General features: G+C 39.8%; 1 protein-coding gene across 1 annotated transcript in view; it reads left to right on the forward strand.

Annotated features, from left to right (window-relative positions):
- Positions 1-20,759, forward strand: part of SNW1 (SNW domain containing 1) — a 38,834-nt gene that overhangs the window by 10,351 nt on the left and 7,724 nt on the right. The window contains exons 4-10 of the mRNA XM_059689111.1: positions 13,893-13,988; positions 14,081-14,187; positions 15,130-15,234; positions 16,007-16,076; positions 16,736-16,801; positions 18,475-18,591; positions 19,907-20,048. Coding sequence (XP_059545094.1) covers positions 13,893-13,988; positions 14,081-14,187; positions 15,130-15,234; positions 16,007-16,076; positions 16,736-16,801; positions 18,475-18,591; positions 19,907-20,048 — 703 coding nt within the window. The remainder of the gene's footprint in view (positions 1-13,892; positions 13,989-14,080; positions 14,188-15,129; positions 15,235-16,006; positions 16,077-16,735; positions 16,802-18,474; positions 18,592-19,906; positions 20,049-20,759) is intronic.

Here is a 20,759-nt window from a genome sequence, read left to right on the forward strand (position 1 = left end):
GTAGCAGTAAAATTTACTTAGCTATGACTTTATAACCATATAAACATTACATTATGACTTTATAACAGCAATGACTTTTTCCTTTGAAATTTCCCAAAACGACGATAGCTTATATATGTTTAGGATTTTATTTTACATTTTTAAAACTATAAATCCATATTTAATTTTGAGTATATCTTTTAATCCTCCCCCACGTACTTACAAAATACTTATAGATACTTAATTATTTTAATAACTCATTTGAATAAAATGAATTACACGAACTTCTTTTTTCCTTGATTAAGTATAAAACTGATACTTGCTATCCAGATTTAGGATGGCCCTGCTTATAGTATCATCCAAAGTCCAAAAATAAAATGTGCTTAAAATAATCTTATCACAGAGCAGCTACACTTGGAGCCAAGACACTGTTTTTAAAAATACCTAGTTTTTTTCTTGTAGATAAATACCCCAAATAGAGGTAAAAGATCTCTTTAGAATTGAAGATGTTGGGGAAAATATTTAAGAGCTTTCCTGACCTGGCTTGCTCTCTTTCCCAGTTTTATTTTACCCTCTAAGACTAATGATAACCCTTTGTTCCTAGTCATGGCTGGTGAGTTTTTGAGAAAACAATTTTGAAGTCCTGGCCGGTGTGGATCAGTTGGTTGAGTGTTGTTCCATGCACCGAGGGGTCACTGGTTCATTTCCCAATCAGGACATATACCCAGGTTGTAGGTCAGGGTACATGCGTGAGACAACCGATCAATATTTCTCCTCTCGCTCCCCCTTCCTCTCTCTAAAATCAATTAAATAAAAAGAAAACAATTATGTAGTCATGCAATTTATATCTGAGGTTTGAACTGGGTGTTTCTCCAAGCCTTTTTTTTTTTTTTTTTTTTTTTTATGAGAGTATATTTATAAGGAAGGGCTTAGGATAGAAGGAGCAACAGGAGAAAGCCTAGGTGGAGCTGATTTTTCTCTCTAGAAATGTTATACGAAAGAAGTGAGTCCAGGTGGGGCTGCTTTGGCTTACTGGAAAGTCAGAGAAAAGGAGGTCTTGGAGACAGGTTCAGGGGGTTAGCTTGGGACAAACTGCTGCTGCCCATTGCTCCCTGGTTGTAAATCTCATGGGGTCCCTTAGAGTTTAGAACAGTGGTTCTCAACCTTGGCTGCACATTAGAATCACCTGGGAATCTTTTTTTAAAAAATATATTTTATTGATTTTTTACAGAGAGGAAGGGAGAGGGATAGGGAGCTAGAAACATCGATGAGAGAGAAACATCGATCAGCTGCCTCCTGCACACCCCCTACTGGGGATATGCCCGCAACCAAGGTACATGCCCTTGACCAGAATCGAACCTGGGACCCTTCAGTCCGCAGGCCGGCGCTCTATCCACTGTACCAAACCTGTTAGGGCACCTGGGAATCTTTTTAAAAATCCTGATTTCTGGGCCTCATCCTCCATAAATTCTGTTTCTTTGTTACTAATGTTGTGGCCCCAACCCATAAGAAAGAAACAGAATTTCCAGAGGATGAGGGCCAGAAATCAGGATTTTAAAAAGATTCCCAGGTGATTCTAATGTGCAGCCAAGATTGAGAACCACTGGTTTAGAAGATGCACGCCTGAGAAGGAAGAAAGGCACTACTGGCCTGCTCCCAGGAGGGAGAGCACACCCTGTATTCCTCTAAGCCAGCGGTTCTCAACCTGTGGGTCACGACCCCTTTGGCGGTCCAGTGACCCTTTCACAGGGGTCGCCTAAGACCGTCCTGCATATCAGATATTTACATTACAATTCATAACAGTAGCAACATTACAGTTATGAGGTAGCAACAAAAATAATTTTATGGTTGGGTCACAATATGAGGAACTGTATTTAAAGGGCCAGAAGGTTGAGAACCACTGCTCTAAGCTTTAACTCCTATGCCTGTCTATCCACTGTCAGCTTAACATGGTGACTCCCCATCTATCTTATCTATCTATATAAAAAGCCAGCATTCAGAACGACCAGAACGACCAGTCATATGATGCCCACTGTGGCCAGCGAACTGGCCTGATCAGGGGGCGGGGCCAGGGGTGACCCCTCCCTCTGGCCAGCCTGGACAGTGATTGGATTCTCCCACCCCAATCGATGGCAGGGTGGCCGGCCCCCCGCCCCCAATTCTCTTTGACTAATCAAATTTAGTACCTTGACTAAATGTCAATCATGTGCTGATGATCGTCAAATCTGTGTCTTCAGCCCAGCTTTCTCTCCTGTACTGTCCTTATAAGGGCAGATCTATCTAGATTGCCCCAAGTACTGCCCAATCAAATCTAAACTAAAGGCATAATTTTTTATTTTATCTACCTTTCTTGTTCTCTCAGTGATTGGCTGTAGTACCTTCCTAATTGACTATGCTAAAAGCCTGGGAGTCTTCTAAATATTTAATAAATTATTTAATATTTAATAAAATAATCAATATTTTATTGATTTAAAAAATACACTAATATATTCTTATGGTAAAAGATACCAGTACTCCATAAATATATACATACAGTCCTGCCTACTTCTCCCACTTTACTTCCCAGAGGTAACTACTGTTACTATAATGATAACGTATCTTTCCAAACCTTGTCATGGATTTAGGTATATATGTATATGTATTCCCACTTTACTTACGCTCACATACACAAATACAAACATATATACCTTTTTTTTACATGAATAAGATTTTAATACCCATAACTTCATACACTTGCTTTTTTTACTTAATATATTTTGAAGATTTTTGTTGGTACAGACAGATCTACTTCATTTTTTTTTTTTTTTTTTTTTTTTTTACGAATCCATTTACTTTAATTTCAAGGGTTTCTTACAAGTTTATAATCATTTCAGGAAACTCTAATTGCGTATTTTAAGAGTTTTACCACAATTAGAGAGTTTTCTTTTTTTTTTTTTTTTTAATTAAATCTTTATTGTTCAGATTATTACATTTGTTCCTCTTTTTCCCCCCCCCATAACTCCCCTCCTCCCAGTTCCCGCCCCACCCTCCGCCCTCACTCCCCACCCACTGTCCTCATCCATAGGTGCACGATTTTTGTCCAGTCTCTTCCCACATCTCCCACACCCCTTTCCCCCCCAAGAATAGTCAGTCCATTCCCTTTCTATGTCCCTGATTCTATTATAATCAACAGTTCATTCTGTTCTTCAGATTATTTATTCACTTGATTCTTAGATTCACTTGTTGATAGATGCATATTTGTTGTTCATAATTTGTATCTTTACCTTTTTCTTCCTCTTCCTCTTCTTAAAGGATACCTTTCAGCATTTCATATAATCCTGGTTTGGTGGTGATGAACTCCTTTAGCTTTTCCTTATCTGTGAAGCTCTTTATCTGACCTTCAATTCTGAATGATAGCTTTGCTGGATAAAGTAATCTTGGTTGCAGGTTCTTGCTATTCATCACTTTGAATATTTCTTGCCACTCTCTTCTGGCCTGCAAAGTTTCTGTTGAGAAATCAGCTGACAGTCGTATGGGTATTCCCTTGTAGGTAACTGGGTTTCTTTCTCTTGCTGCTTTTAAGATTCTCTCTTTGTCTTTTGCTCTTGGCATTTTAATTATGATGTGTCTTGGTGTGGTCCTCTTTGGATTCCTTTTGTTTGGGGTTCTCCGCGCTTCTTGGACCTGTAAGTCCATTTCTTTCACCAGGTGGGGGAAGTTTTCTGTCATTATTTCTTCAAATAGGTTTTCAATATCTTGCTCTCTCTCATCTTCTGGCACCCCTATAATTCTGATGTTGTTACGCTTGAAGCTGTCCCAGAGGCTCCTTACACTATCCTCGCATTTTTGGATTCTTTTTTCATTTTGCTTTTCCGGTTGGATGTTTTTTGCTTCCTCGCATTTCAAATCATTGACTTGATTCTTGCGCTCCTCTGGTCTGCTGTCAGGCGTCTGTATAATATTCGTTATTTCAGTCCGTGTATGCTTAATTTCTAGTTGGTTCCCCAATATAAGATCGAGGGTCTTATTAGTTTTCGTGTAGATCTCATTAAGTTTATCGGCAGCTTCTAAACAGTTCTTGAGAGACCTTAAAAGTGTGGTTCTGAACTCTATTTCTTCCATTGACAATTTTGTCCTGTTTCTTTGTCTCCGCATTGTGTTATGCTTCCTTGGTGCACCCCCTAGTGGTCTTTGTTCGCAGTCTTATAGTTAAATCTTGATTGTTGTAGCTAATTCCAGGGAGGGTTTGACCTCCAGGCCAAGTGGCTGTGTCTATTTTTAAAAAAATATCTATAGAATTCCATGGTGTGCTTATTCCCTAATTTTTTTTTTAAAGCATTGGTGCTTTCCAGGTTTTTAGCTTTACAAATAATATATTTTATTCAAGATCCATAAACATCTTTTAGCACATGAGTATTTGTATAAAATAAATTGGACTTAGTCCAGCCAGTGTGGCTCAGTGTTTGAATGTCAACCCATGAACTAGTAGATCATAGTTCAACTCCTGGTCAGGGCACATGCCTATGTTGAGGGCACGATTCCCAGGGGGGTGTGCAGGAGGCAGCCAATTGATGATTCTCTCTCATCATTGATGTTTCTATCTCTCTCTCCCTCTCACTGAAATCAATAAAACCATATTTTTAAAATTTAAAATAAAAAAGTAAATTGGACTTATTGGGTCAAAGGATATTCAAATATCAAGTGTGATACATATGCTAATATGTTCTCTAAAAAGCTTTTGGTTAACAAGCATTCCATTGTGTTTTCCTCAGACCTTCCATCTGTTTAGTCACTGTGATCTATCTTATTTTCTTAACACCTCTCAAGTGCATTCCTTTCTCTGCTACTTAACCCAGGCCCCTATCATTCCTTCTAGAATTACTGCAGCAGAATCTGAACCCATCTTCATGGCATTTGTCTTGCCTGCCTGAAAAAACAAGTTCATGCATGTTTATCTGTTTATCTTTCTCTTCTTGAAATCTTGCACTCTTGAAATCTTTCCATGGCCGTTAGGGTAAGAACGAGCTAAGCTCCTTATGGCATATTTGACCCCTTGTTTACCTTCCTAGCCTAGCCTCAACTTTCATGACCAGGATACTGAAATCTAAAAATAAAAAGTCCAGTGTTAGCCATTCTATTTGTTTTCAATACAAAATAATCACCATTGTAGGTGGTAGTTAGAGAAGAAATAACTTTTGGGCATTCTTTGTAAATGCCACAAGGAACTACTTGCAGTTCTCCTAATATGGTACATTCTCTCTTACCTTGGGAACTTCCCATGGGTAAAGCCCTATGCTTAGAAAAGCCCCCTAATCTTTGTCTGTCTAAATCCTATTGCTTCAAATTGCAACTCGTCGCTTTCCAGGATACCCACCCTTATCTTCCTGGCTAGATTGGGTATCCTTCCTCCTTATTCCATTTACATACTCTATTGTGGCAGTCATAACCTTTTGTTGTAATTATCTATTCACTAATGATCTATGTCATTGACTATAACCTCTTAGAGATCAGAGATTATATCTTTACATTTTCCTCTTAGGCATCTAACTTAGTATCTGGCAACTTGACACAATGCCATTCACCAGTGTGTGGTTGCAGGAATGATAGCGGTTTCCACTGACTAACAGAAACTACCTCTGATGCCAGTAAAGAAGCATAGTCCACTTGTGCAAAGGAAACTAGGTCCCTGTGCATGCAGGACATGTACTAGAATTTACCCGTCGAGGCCTTCACTTGGCTCCAGCTGCCTTTGTTCTGGTGCATCTCTCCTTCTGTGGAATAATTCCTATTTATTGATATGTGCTGCCTCTCTTCTCCTGTCTGTTACGGTAAAGCAGCCTTTAAGACAATATTTGGCATTGTCAGGTTGTGTAATTTTGAGTGAAATCGAGCTTTAGCCCATTTTGCATTATATTTCAAGTTTGGCAACCACAAATTTTATCCGATTTCCAGAGTACGTCTGGAAGTTTTTGGTGTTTTTTCTTCTCTAATAACCATGTATATTGGTGATACTCTTGTGTTGAAAGTAAAGTAGAAATGTTAAAACTGAACTGTTTTAGATTTCAGTCTCTCAAGTATTGTTCCTTTATACAGTAAAAGCATTACATGTTTGTCCATAATACAGGCACCAGAAATGAACCCCAAACTAGTAGTGTACAGAGGTACCACTCAGGTTCATAATAATCCTGACCCTAATGTGAGAATCTATACATGTGTAGGGGTAGGGGGTTGAAATTTCTACCTTTCTGTTAATTTTGCTGTAAACCGTAAACTGCTCTAAAAACATAAAGTCTTAAAAATAACAACAACAAAAAAGATTGTTTAAAAAAATGAATAGAGCTTTCAGTGAATTGAGAAGAAAGGTACTGAATAGATCGACTACCTGGACTGTTCTGACATTGCTTCTCGTGGATGTATTTTCTTGCTGGACTTTATACTCTGTAGTATGCATTTAAATTTCTTATACAAATTTAATCAATATGTACTTTTAATTTTTTAAAAAGTAGATGAGTTAACATGGAGTTTTTTAATGCATTTAATAATTCAGCATTAACTGAGCACCCAGTAGGCATTGGCATTTAGAGGGGGGACAATTCTTGATTGTTTGGGACTGTCTTGAGCATTGTATACATTTAATATAACTGGCACTACCTGTTACATGCCAGTATTGCCCTCCCCATCCCATTGATTTAACCAGAAATATCTCTTATACTAGTATTTACAAAGGGCTGGGGGGAGGGGAATTGGAGGTGGCAGCAATACCCTATTTTAAAACTGGTTTTTCTAGTTTAGAAGAAGGAATTGGCTACTAAATGTACAAAATGGGGTTTTTAAAATCTTTTTCAGGAGACTGATATGCAGAATCCTTGACATAGGATGAAAATAGTTTATTAGATTATTGAATTTGCAGTATATACAAAGATTTCTGATTTATAGCACAGGGTATTCTTCAGAAACCAAGGAGTTCTCACTGAAATATTAATAGTGAAAGAGCAAGAATGGAAAATAGTAGCCCTAGGTGTAAGAGGTGAAGAACAAGGAAGGATTCCAAAGGGATAATATTCTAGGGCAAGACTAAGGCCATTGATCTTTCTCCATGTAAAGTAAATATTGTGTACATGATTTATTCGAAATACATAATTGAGAAGGAAAAGATCTCTTGAAGTAAATATTGATAGAACTTCCAAGATTTTTTCAATTGTGACTTGAGTGATAAGTCTTAAAATAAAAAGCCTTGGTGTTTACATTTTTCCTCTTGAAATAGTTCCATAGGAAATGCTACATGTTACTACCTAAAAGAATGCCTTCAACCTCTCCTGCCCCCCCAAATCCAACAACTTTAAACTAACCCCAAGATAATTTTCTATGTTATTTATTACCCTGTTCATGTGATTTCACAAACTAGCTAAGCCAAAAGATAGTGTTTTCTTTCTACCTCTGAAATGGTGAATATGTTGATAGGCTTGTTCTTTTAGTCAATCCAGTTCTTTGCCAGTTTTCAGTAATTAAAAAAAAATCTGTTTCACAGATGAGTTATTGCTTTATCTTTTCACAAAGCTCATTTGTCCTCCTGATACCTTCAAGAATATATTCTATTTTTCAGATATTCCTCCCCAGCTCCTTTGCCTCCTGAGATATACTGAATTTCTTCAGCACATTTGGTTCTCTGGCAAAAAAATTGGGAGTTTTATAGTTAATTACCATGGAGAAATCTTGCTCTTCAGATGTCCTTCACTTGTCTTTGTGAGATGCTAGAATCTTATTGATGCTCATTTAAAGGGTTATTAACTTTGGAATACCCAAATAAGAAGCAGCAAATGGCTCTTGTATGCTAAATTAGTATTGAAACTTTATGTTGAGCATATATGACTACCAGGGAGCCATTTACTCAGAATCTCTTCCTGTAATGATTGCTGTGTAAAAGTAATTAACTCTTCATAGCCTTGGTATTATTTTAAGAGTATTGTTATGTAATTTTAGATCCTTGTCATGTAGATTTTTCCATCCTGAAAAAAGAAAAGAAAAAATGAGACTTTTTGTAGTCAGTTACCAGCTGCATGATCTTTATATATATATATATATATATATATATATATATATATATATATATATATTTTTTTTTTTTTTTTTTTTTTTTTTAAATTCAGAGAGGGAGGGAGATAGAGAGAAAGAAACATCAATGATGAGAGAGAATCATTGATTGGCTGCCTTCTGCATGCCCCCTACTGGGGGTTGAGCCCACAACATGGGCATGTGTCCAACTGGAATCGAACCTGTGACCCTTCAGTCCGCAGGCCGATGCTCTATCCACTGAGCCTAACCAGCTAGGGCACCAGCTGCATGATCTTAATGCACTGAGTCTCATTCTTCCCACTAGAGTGAGCTTTAGGATCACTTCCAAATGTGACCTCTGAAAAGATGGTGACACTAGTAGCTCACATATCAATAGTACATGTTTTGCGGTCCGTCATCTATAGTTTCTTACCTGTTACTTGTCTAATTTCTAAAAAAAAACTAGAGATTTCGATCTATCACCATGACATAGTTTTTTCTGGGAAATCAACAGCTTATAGAGAATGTTCTGCAGGGCCTAAAATATACTCACCTCTAGCATCGAGTAGATCATTTCTAAAATTCATATATTCATTCATTTGTACAACAAATATTGACTGAATACCTCCTGTGGACCAGATATTGTTATAGGCACTAGAGATACTTTATGAATAAGAAATTCCTCATTTGTAATCTATACATATAAAAGCCTAAGCGACCGTCAGACTGTTTGACCATCCGACCGGTAGCTATGATGTGCACTGACCACCAGGGTGCAGACGCTCAATGCAGAAGCTGCCGAACTATGGTGACTTGGCAGCTGCAATTCTCGAGTGACGCACCTAGAACCAGAGAGGAGGGAGCCTGATTTTGGGGTGTGTCACCTGAGAACCGCCCTCTTGCAATCCAGGACCCCTCAGGGGATGTTAGAGAGCTGGTTTCAGCCCGATCACCGCAGGCCAGGCCGAGGGACCCTGGGCCTCTAGCCTATATCCTATCTAATAAAAGAGAAACATAGTAATTGGCGTACGACCGCTACCCTTCCCATTGGCTAATCAGCGAGATATGCAAATTAACTGCCAGCCAAGATGGCGGCCGGCAGCCAGGCAGCTTGAAACTAACATGAGGCTTGCTTGCTTCAGTGACGGAGGACTCCAACGTTCCCCGCCTGCCACTGCAGGCCTCTGAGCTGCAACTCTATAGTCCGCCGGGCTTCAGCCAGCAGGATCGCAACATTGTAAGCAAAGGCCAGAAACCTACTTTCAGCAGCGGAGGTCTAAGAGCTGGAGCCAAGCCTCAAAGCTAAAGCTGGCCCAGAATAAAAAAAAGAAAAAAAGGAGCGGTTGGAAGCTTCAGTCACCCCCAGCCTGAAAACAGCCCTCAGCCCCTCACCCAGACTGGCCAGGCACCCCAGTGGGGACCCTCACCCTGAAGGGTGTGTGACCAGCTGCAAACAGTCATCATGCCCTCACCCAGGCTGGCCAGGCACCCCAGTGGGGACCCCCACCCTGAAGGATGTGTGACCAGCTGCAAACAGCCATCATCCCCTCACCCAGACTGGCCAGACACCCCAGTGGGGACCCCCACCCTGAAGGGTGTGTGACCAGCTGCAAACAGTCATCATGCCCTCACTCAGGCTGGCCAGGCACCCCAGTGGGGACCCCCACCCTGAAGGATGTGTGACCAGCTGCAAACAGCCATCATCCCCTCACCCAGGCTGGCCAGGCACCCCAGTGGGGACCCCCACCCTGATCCAGGACACCCTTCAGGGTAAAGCAGCCGGCCCCCACCCGTGCACCAGGCCTCTACCCTATATAGTAAAAGGGTAATATGCCTCCCAGCACCGGGATCAGTGGAGCCGCGAGGCCTCCTGGCACCGGGATCAGCGTGACAGGGGGTAGCACCCAAACCCCCTGATGGCCCTGCTGCTCTGTGTGTGACAGGGGGCGGGGCCACAACCTCCCTATCTGCCCTGCTCTGTTCGTGACAGGGGAAGGCACCCCAACCCCCTGATCAGCCCTGCTCTGTGCCTGATAGGGGGTAGCTCCCAAACCCCCTGATCGCCCTGCGGCTCTGTGTGTGACAGGGTGTGGCGCCCCAACCCCCCCCTCCCCCCACGGGCCCTGCTCTGTGTGTGACGGGGTAGAGCCATAACCTCCCCATTGGCCCTGCCCTGAGTGTGAGAGTGGCGGTGCCCCAACCCCCTGATCGGCCCTGCTCTGTGGGTGATAGAGGGTGGCGCCCCAACCCCCTGATGGGCCCTGCTCTGTGTGTGACAGGGGGCAGCGCCCCAACCCCCTGATTTGCCCTGCTCTGTGCATGACAGGGTACAGAGCCCCAACCCCCCTGATGGGCCCTGCTTTGTGAGTGACAGGGGGCAGTGCCCCAACCCCCTGATTGGCCCTGCTCTGTGCGTGACGGGGTGGCGCCGCAACCTCCCCATCGCCCCTGCCATGAGTGTGACGGGGACGGTGCCCCAACCCCCCAATCGGCCCTACCTTGAGCGTGACTGAGGGTGGCATCACAACCTCCCGATCACCCTGCTCTGTGCATGACAGGGGGCGGCGCCACAACTCCACAATCGGCCCTGCTCTGAGCCTGACCAGGGGCTGCACCTAGGGATTGGGCCGGGCTGAGGGACCCCCCTCCCCCCTGAGTGCACAAATTTTTGTGCACCAGGCCTCTAGTATATATATAAAAGCCTAAGCGACCATTCAACCGGTACTTACAATGTGCACTGACCACCAAGGGGCAGATGCTCAATGCAGGAGCTGCCGAGCTGCGGTGACTTGGCAATTGCGGTTCTCTGGTGACACACCCAGAAGAACTAGAGAGGAGGGACACCGATTTCGGGGTGCGTCACCAAAGAACTACCCTCTTGCAATCCGGGACCCCTCGGGGGATATTGGAGAGCCAGTTTCAGCCTCATCCCCGCAGGCCAGGCCAAGGGACCCCACCTGTGCAGAAATCCGTTTACCGGGCCTCTAGTGTAGGTATAATTGTTGTGCATACTTCATAGGGTTGATGTGAAAGTTAAATTAGTTATATATATAAAGCAAAGGAACAGAGGCACAAAATAAGTGCTTAATAAATGGTAGCTTTTATTGTTGTTATTACTTTAATAGAGGATACAGATAAACAAGTAAAATAGATAATTTTATACTGTGAGCAGTGCTTTGAAGATAGTAAACAGAGTGCTTGACACTGAATGATTGGGTGGGGAGTGGTTGCTGCTTTAGTGAGTATTGCCAGGGGATGCCTCACCAATGCACGCATGACCTGTGAACTGAGACTTAGAGATTGAGCACTCACTTGAAGAACTGGGAACAACACTTTATAAAGGCTCAGAATTGGGGAAAAGTATATTGTGTTCAAAAAACAGAAGAGCCATGTGAGTGAAGCATAATGAATGAGGGAGTAAGAGATACAGGGGGAGGTTGAAGCTGTAGGCAAAGCCAGGTCAGGTCACATAGGCCATAAAGTGTTTTTTTGCTCTGTTGTTTGTAGTATGAAATTAAGACTTTGTCTTCTATAGTAAACAGTTTTTTTCTGCAGAAAATTTTTGAAGATCTCAAGTGCCCAGAAATCTGGTTTTCTTTCATATTCATAAGTTGTCCTTTTTATGTGTGTCAAAGAATTCCTGGCTTATGCAGCAAAATGTACAATGCTGATTATTTGTTAAATTTCCAGTACCACCTCTTCTTTCCTACAAAATTTGCCATGTAAGTTTCTTTTAAAAAATATATTTTTTATTGATTTCAGAGAGGAAGGAAGAGGGAGAAATAGAAGCACCAATGATGAGAGAGAATCATTGATTGGCTGCCTCCTGCACGCCCCCTACTGGGGACTGAGCTGCAACCCAGGCATGTGCCCTTGACTGGAATCAAACCCAGGAACCTTCAGTCCACAGGCCAACGCTCTGTCCACTGAGCCAAGCCAGCCAGGGCCATGTAAGTTTTTATGAAAGCACTAGAGGCCCAGTGAATGAAAATCCATGCACTAGAGCGGGGGTTCCCTCAGCCCAGCCTGCCCCCTCTCACATTCCGGGAGCCCTCAGGGGCGGGAGGCGACCCGGCAATCAGGGGAAGGCGACGCCCCCATCACATCTCTGCTGCTGCTACTGCCGGCAGCACAAGCCTTGGCCGGCCCTGGTTACCTGAGGCTCGGGCGGCCCAGGGCGGCTGGACAGCCGCCATTCGAGGCTTCCCTGCACCTCGGGCCGGCCCTGGGAGGCTGGGGGCTGAAGAGACTGGGGGACTCCAAAGGCAGGCGAGCAGCGGGGCTGAGGGGACTGGGCACCACCATCTTGTGGCTGTGAGTGCCGCCATCTTTGAGGGCATGGCAGTCAATTAGCATATTCCCTTATTGGCTGTGGGTGCTGCCATTTTTGAGAGCAGGGCAGTCAGTTAGCATATTCCCTCCTTATTAGCTGTGGGCGCCACCATCTTTGCGATGGTGTGGGGGTCAATTAGCATATTCCCTCTTTATTAGATATAGGATTAGAGAAGTATAGATGGGCGTAAAAGTACATAATATTTTTTTTTCCAGTGGCCTACTACATCATTGTCAGTCTGATAGAAACCATGTTGAGCCTAGTACAGTGGTTGGCAAACTGCGGCTCGCGAGCCACATGTGGCTCTTTGGCCCCTTGAGTGTGGCTCTTCCACAGAATACCACGTGCGGGCGCGCATGTTCAGTGCAATTGAAACTTCGTGGCCCATGCGCAGAAGTCGGTATTTTGTGGAAGAGCCACACTCAAGGGGCCAAAGAGCTGCATGTGGCTCACGAGCCGCAGTTTGCCGACCACTGGCCTAGTAGAAATCAAATAGCAGTCCTGAATTTGGATTATGAGTGTAAAATATGTTGTATAGATAGAATGTTTTGTTTTTGGTTTTTTTCATGGAAGAATGTGTTTTGGGACCTTTTCTTTAATATATATTTTTATTGATTGCAGAATGGAAGGGAGAGGGAGGGAGAGAGAGAGAGAGAAACATCAATGGTGAGAGAGTATCATTGATTGGCTGCCTCCTGCACACCCCCTACTGGGGATTGAGCCTGAAACCTGGGCACATGCCCTTGGCTGGAATCTAATCCTGGGCCCTTCAGTCCACAGGCTGACATTCTATCCACTGAGCCAAACTGGCTAGGGCATGTTCTGGGATTTATGACAGTGGCACATGTTCCTTTTTTTAGTCTATGAATAGAGTTAATGCCAGAAAAAAACAAACATTCTGAGTAGGGTGAGGTCCATGAAATTTTCAGGCCCAATGAATTTGGAAGTTATTTGGTAACCTGACTTAAATTCAGATAAGTTTGTAATCCAAGATAATGGTGCCATGGGCAATTTATATCATCATTAATTTCAAGTCCTAGTGAGCCTCAAAAGTAGGGATCACTGATGCATAAGGTTTTGTTGGCACAATGTATTTGGACACTGACTTGATTTGAAGATCTCAAATAATTTAAATGCATGAGGTCAAAGGAAAATTATTAACTTAATAGCCAGGGCAGCAATTTGTGAATATATTTTAAGCTTTTTTGGTTTTAAAATCTCAAAGACAGAATCTTTGTCCTAATTTATAAGTTTGCTGAGAGGACATGTTGACTTCTGAAATGACTTAATGATGTTGCTTCTTTTTTTTTTTTTTTTTAAGGTTTTTCATTGATTTTTAGAGGGAGAGGAAGGAAAAGGGAGAGACAGAAACATAATGTGAGAGCAAGGCATCGATTAGGTGCCTCCTGTACGCCCCCTACTTGGAATCGAACTGGTAACCTTTCGGTGCATAGGATGATACCCAATCAATTGAGACACACCAGCCTGGACAGATTCCTTCTTTTCATTCTTTGATTTTCTAAAGTTTGCTTATGCTTAAACATTTTAGGTCATTTATAGCAAGTACACTGACCTGGTTCCCAAGGAGGTCATGAATGCAGATGACCCAGACCTGCAAAGACCTGATGAAGAAGCTATTAAAGAGGTAACTGGGAATTGCTATATAGAATTAATAAAGATGTAAAAACTCATCGAAAATAACTCCCAAACCATTCAATGCCATGTTTCATATTTCAGATAACAGAAAAGACAAGGGTGGCCTTAGAAAAATCTGTATCACAGAAGGTTGCTGCAGCCATGCCAGTTCGAGCGGCTGATAAACTGGCTCCCGCTCAGTATATCCGGTAGGAATCATGCCTGGAAGTCTTAGTTTCACGTCAGACTTGATTGGGGTGGGGGATCCTGGTATTCTTTCACTGTTCTACTTAGTCACAATTGTAAATGCAATTTTTAAATAATGACTTAAAGTCTATTGACTCTGTGCAGACAATTGAAAGCAGAAAAAAAAAATTTTAAGGTATCACTTTTAAGATATTAGTTCTGCTATTTTCAAAATATTTTTTTGTTTCTACAAATTAACAGTTACTTACAGTATATGATCCAAACCATAATTACTATTTACAATTTTTCCATTTATTTACAATAGGCATTATATATTTATATATTTATGTAATATAAATATTAATATGTTGTTAATGTTATATAATGTAATACTTATATAATAATAGTATGACATATTGCATAATGGTGATAATTAATAATAATAGACATCCTTATAATACTTCTAAATTTTGAGGTGTTTCACTCAATGAAATTTTTGTGTTGAGGGATAATTCACAAATAGATATTAAGAGAAAATTAAGAGCTGGTAGGGCTGCTACCATTATTCTTTCTCCGTTTTACAACCTATAATCAGTGAAAGGCTCCTGACTATAGTTGCCTGCTGAGAATGTTATGGATCGTTTTTTCCTCAAATGCAGACTTACAAAATAGGTACTATTTTCTAGATCTCTTATCTCTGAAATTGAACATTGTGCCTTCCATGGTGGAAAATGGATAGAGATGCAAACTAATATGACTTTAGTTTACATTTTGCTTGTAACTCATAATTGCTGTTAGTTCTCTTATCTCTGTTGCTATCTGCTCTGCCTAAATATTTTGCAATTTTCTGTTAATATTTTGTGAAAGGAATTGACAATACAGTTTATCTTAGGATTGTAATAGAAGAAAAATACCTATTGAAAGTTTGAACTAGTTATACCTTTAGTTCCATTTGTATTCTTCAGATACACACCATCTCAGCAAGGAGTGGCTTTCAACTCTGGAGCAAAACAGAGGGTTATTCGTATGGTGGAAATGCAGAAAGATCCAATGGAACCTCCAAGGTTCAAGTAAGTAGGTGGCTTCATGAGAATGAACCACTAGTCTTTAAAAAGATGTCCCAGGAGAAACGTCCCAAATGTCCATTAACAGGTGAATGGATAACAAATTGTGGGACATCTGTACATGGAATGAGCAATTTTATTGAGCAATAAAAAGGAATAAAATTTTAATAATATGCAATAACATGGATGCATCTCAAAATAGTTATACTGAGTGAAAGAAGCCAGACAAAAAGAATTACATACTGTATGACTCCATTTATATAAAACCCTAGAAAATGCAAACTAACCTGTAATGACAGGAAATAGATCAGTGATTGCCTGTGGGGAGGAAGGGGGGCGCAGCAGAGGAGATATGAACAAGAGGGCACACAGAAACTTTTGGAGGTGATGGGTATGTTCACTATTTTTATTGTGATGATGGTTTCACTTGTGTCAAAACTTAATCAAATTGTACCCTTTAAATATGTATTTATAATTAATTGCATGTCAGTTGTACTTAAATAAAGCTGATTTTTAAATAGGAAAAAAGTATATTACTCCATGAAATGATAATATTGTGGAGATGAGTTGGGTAGTGATGATGACAAGTTGGCCATGTTTTAATAATTGATGAAGCTGAGTGACTGTTGTATAAGAAGATGGACATTCTTTGTATACTCTGTTTTTGTATGTGTTTGAAGCTTTTCATATAAACAATGAGGGGGGAGACTTGAGACTTAACTAACTTAAAGGGAAACAAATATATCACTCTACAGTTGTGCTTTGATTTATGCTTCAGGATTAATAAGAAAATTCCCCGAGGACCACCTTCTCCTCCTGCACCTGTCATGCATTCTCCTAGCCGAAAGGTAATCTTTGCCATTTGTAAAAGATTATTTTGGACTCACGGTTATTAATTTTATAAATAACTTCCTATAGAATAAAGTCTAAATGCCTTTAAACTTATGTATTGTTTTCTTTCTTAATTTGTTTCTCAAGAACAAATATGGACCCACTTAAGGCTATAATGTGTAGTTGCAGAGTGCTTATGAAAATGTACGTAAAATGTTAGTTATTAGTTTTATTATTAACTTAGCCCCAGTTTTTAATGGATGAGTAGGGTCTGCTATTTGACATGAAGGATGTTATCATAGTTATAGGAAGTAAGCACCTGGAATTGTTAGGTCTCTGATTGATCATCTGAGTGGCTTTTAAGAATGTTTTATGACCCAACTAAAGAACAAGTATTCATCTGAAAGAAGTTATATCACTTTAAGTATGGAAAAATACTAACCACTATTTATAACTGTAAAAAATAATTTATAGATTATTTTACATTTTTTATGTTAAAGTTATTACTAGACCTCGTGATGTAGGAACATAGAATATAGAGCTACCAAACAAATGGAATTTTAGTCTTTGACTAAATTCATCCATATATCTGTCTGCCTTTGAAGAACGAGTACACTTGGGTTTTTAGCTAGACTGTAAATTTAAAAATGTCTTTTCTACTGTTTTCTCAACTCAGATGACTGTGAAGGAACAACAAGAGTGGAAGATTCCTCCTTGTATTTCAAACTGGAAAAATGCAAAGGTAATGATGTTGTTATATAATCAGTCTTTTAGTATTACAACCTACTGGAAAACACCCAGGAAAGGAACCTCAGTCTGGATAACTTTGAGCTTCAGCCTGGATAACTTTAGGTGAAACCTCAGTATCTCACTTAGCTGAGTGTTTTCAAAAAGGAACACCACTCCCAGCCGGCATGGTTCAGTGGTTGGCATCAACCTATGAACCAGGAGGTCATAGTTTGATTCCCAGTCAGAGCACATGCTGGGTTGCAGGCTGGATTCCCAGTGTGGGTTGTGCAGGAGGCAGATGATCAATGATTCACTCTAATCATTGATGTTTCTATCTGTCTCTCCCTCTCCTTTCCTCTCTGAAATCAATAAAAATACATTTTCTAAAATTTTAAAAGAATAAAATATCTTTATTAAAAAAAAAAAAAAGGAACACCCACATGTGATTTTTCTTTTCCCCCCCCCAATGTAATAGAAATGTTAGTATGCCAGGCACATGAATACCGTAGATTCTTTTAGTGAGTTATTATCAGAAGTACATAGAAAAGGAAAAGATAGAATAAAGTAACATATCAAAAGATCAATGAAAGATAGTATTTTTTTAAAAAACAAATTTTTAAAAAATAAATCAATTTAAATGATTATTTGGCAAAATGCAGTAAATGCTAAGATATATTCAGTACTTTAAGTTTTAAACTATTTTTTTTTTTCTGCTTAATCTTTTTTTTTTTTTTATTGCTTAAAGTATTACAAAGGGTATTACATATGTATCCATTTTATCCCCCCGCCCTAGACAGTCCCCTAGCCTCCCCTATCACCCAGTGTCTTATGTCCATTGGTTATGCTTATATGCATGCACTATTTGTTTCTGTTCATAACGTTGCATGTGTAAGCTATTTAAATCCTATATATCTACTAACTGCCAAAGCTTCCAGAAGTCATGAAGAATCTATAAAATGATGTGGAATAAACTTCCTAATCATTATTTCCTTTTTTCTCCCAAATCATATTTCATGTTTCTATATTGGATAGGTGAAGGCCACTTTAACTTATGGATTACATATAAATTATTCCCTAAAGGAAGTTATGGGCTCATCCTCTATTAAAACAAGGTTCCAAGAATCTACCAAGGCATTAAAACAGTACAGCAAATTATACTACCTATAGATACTATTATTTTAGGGATTGTTCTACCTTCGTGTGGCTGTTATATTTACTTAGGAACAAGTATTTACTTATTTGATAGTGATTTCCTCTTAATACAAGTCACAGTTATTTACCTGAGAATCTATTTTCCCAGAACATGAGCTCTGAAATTATACTGTCTGAGTTTAAATCCTAGTTCATCCACTTATTTTACTATATGTCCTTAGGGGCATTACACAACCAACCTTTCTATTTTAGTATCTTTATCTATAAAATGAAAACAGTAATGTTATCAGCTTTATAGAATTCCTCTGAAGGTTAAATGAGACCATAAAATGTAAAGTGCTTAAACAATCCTCCACACAAAGCACTCAGTGTTAGTGTTTGCTGCTGCTGTTGCATAATTAGGAAGAAAGATGTAAGGAAAAGAAATTCAACTAAGTGGTTTATATTTAAATAGGTCAGAATGGACATATTTAAATCTAATTTTAAAGAATCTATTGTCTCTCCTTTGTGACTGTTTTCTCTGTTTCACACTAGGGTTATACGATTCCATTAGACAAACGTCTGGCTGCTGATGGAAGAGGATTGCAGACAGTTCACATCAATGAAAATTTTGCTAAACTGGCTGAAGCTCTCTACATTGCTGATCGGAAGGTTGGTCTAAATACATCCTTGGATACCTAAGATACTGTTATTGTAGCTACTGTACTGAGTACCTAGAGTAGTGATGACGAACCTATGACACGCGTGTCAGAGGTGACACGCAAACTCATTTTTTTGGTTGATTTTTCTTTGTTAAATGGCATTTAAATATATAAAATAAATATCAAAAATATAAGTCTTTGTTTTACTATGGTTGCAAATATCAAAAAATTTCTATATGTGACACGGCACCAGAGCTAAGTTAGGGTTTTTCAAAATGCTGACACGCCGAGCTCAAAAGGTTCGCCATCACTGACCTAGAGAGACTCACCTGTGGTATGAGAGCCAGAGATGGCAGGTGCTAGTTGCAGCTCTGTATCTGGTCTCAGCCTTTACAGACTCATACACAAATCTCACTACTGGAGTTGCCTCAAATTTCAGAATAATGGTTTACTAGGCTGATCTCATTTTGTGAAGATTGCCAGCTGCTGTTATTAGGTTTCATACTTTTTCTTTATTTTAGATGTAGATGTTTCCCAAAAAGTCAGTAGCAGGAAAGGGCAAGAAAACATTTTGATGAGTTAAATGGTGTAGAACAGCCGTGGGCAAACTATGGCCCGCTGGCCGGATTCAGTTCTCTTGCTCTCCCCTCTGCTCCTTCACCAGCAGCAGTGTTAACATGTATTAGTTCACACAAACACTCCATCCATGCTTTTGTTCCGGCCCTCCGGTCCAGTTTAAGAACCCATTGTGGCCCTCGAGTCAAAAAGTTTGCCCACCCCTGGTATAGAATATGGCATTCATAGTATTGGCTGTCTTAATATTATGGTATTAATATGTGACTTTGAAATTCATATACATCATGGCACATGTTTAGAACATAGAAAAGTATATCTTTTGTATTACAATGAACACCCTTATAAAAATTATCTCTTAAAGATTAAAGCTTTATCTTGAGGTCACTTGATTGATTTTGAGAACATAATCAGTTTCTGTTATGTTATTGATATTAAAAATTACTTTACTGGCATTTTCTTTGATTTTTTTTTTTAGATTGTTTATAAGAAAGCATTAGTGTAATACGGACTTTCAGAATTGGGGGGGTGGGGGGAGGTCTATAGTTTTAACTAATAAGACATTTCCCAGAGTGAAAAATCCAAGTTTACGGTGTCTTCCAGTAAAGCTATCTTTTAGTGGACAAGAATCTTTGTTTTACTTAGCAATAACAAATCTGAATTCTGTCTAGCTGCTTTCTCAAGCCAGATGTTATGATAGCTATAATCTATCCCCTGATAGCGTCTTATTTAACATCCGACTTCACTAACAGGCTCGTGAAGCTGTGGAAATGCGTGCTCAAGTAGAGAGAAAGATGGCTCAAAAAGAAAAAGAGAAACATGAAGAGAAACTGAGAGAAATGGCCCAGAAAGCTAGGGAGAGAAGAGCTGGGATCAAAACCCATGTGGAAAAAGGTATGACATTCTCATTACCAACTTGAATTTACTTGTAAGATATAGATCTCATTCTAGAAATTCCCTATTGATTTTTACTGCATACAAAATTAGTATATACATATAAAAAATACAGCTGTTTCAGAAATTGTGTGGAAATGAAAGTAACTTCTCACTAAGCTGAAGCAGCAAATAATAAAGTATGTATTTAACTGTGTACCTTCAGTATGGGACTACTCTTGAAGTTTTTTAAGTTCTGAGCCATGTACTTTTAAAAACTGCTTATTAACTTAAATATAGACTTGAATTTCTCTTGTTCTATTTTTCTTGAAACTTCCAAAGAGAAATGAAGTCTCAAGTGAATAATTAGTTCCCCTACATGGTAAAATAACCCAGTTTTTCTGTCTCATAGGCTAATATACCTCTAATCATTAAATCTATCCATGTTTTTTTCCTTTTCTTTGTTTAGTGGTCTGCACGGGTACGTTAATTCAGCTAGAGCGAGGAGAATAATATTAACTCAAGAAAATTGTGAGGGTGGTTTTTGTTTTATTAAGAAATCCTTGACTAGTACAATTTTATTCATTTCATATTGAAGATCTACTACATGCAGGGTTGGGGGGGCATGGAGAAGGTATAGCAGTGAACATTCTAGGGAATGTAGACAGACCCCCCAAAAAATCCTGTAATGTGTTAGAAGGTAATAACCACTGTGGGAAAAAATAAAACAGG

The sequence above is a fragment of the Myotis daubentonii genome, chromosome 1 (assembly GCF_963259705.1).
Source record: "Myotis daubentonii chromosome 1, mMyoDau2.1, whole genome shotgun sequence".
Taxonomy (NCBI): Eukaryota; Metazoa; Chordata; class Mammalia; order Chiroptera; family Vespertilionidae; genus Myotis; species Myotis daubentonii.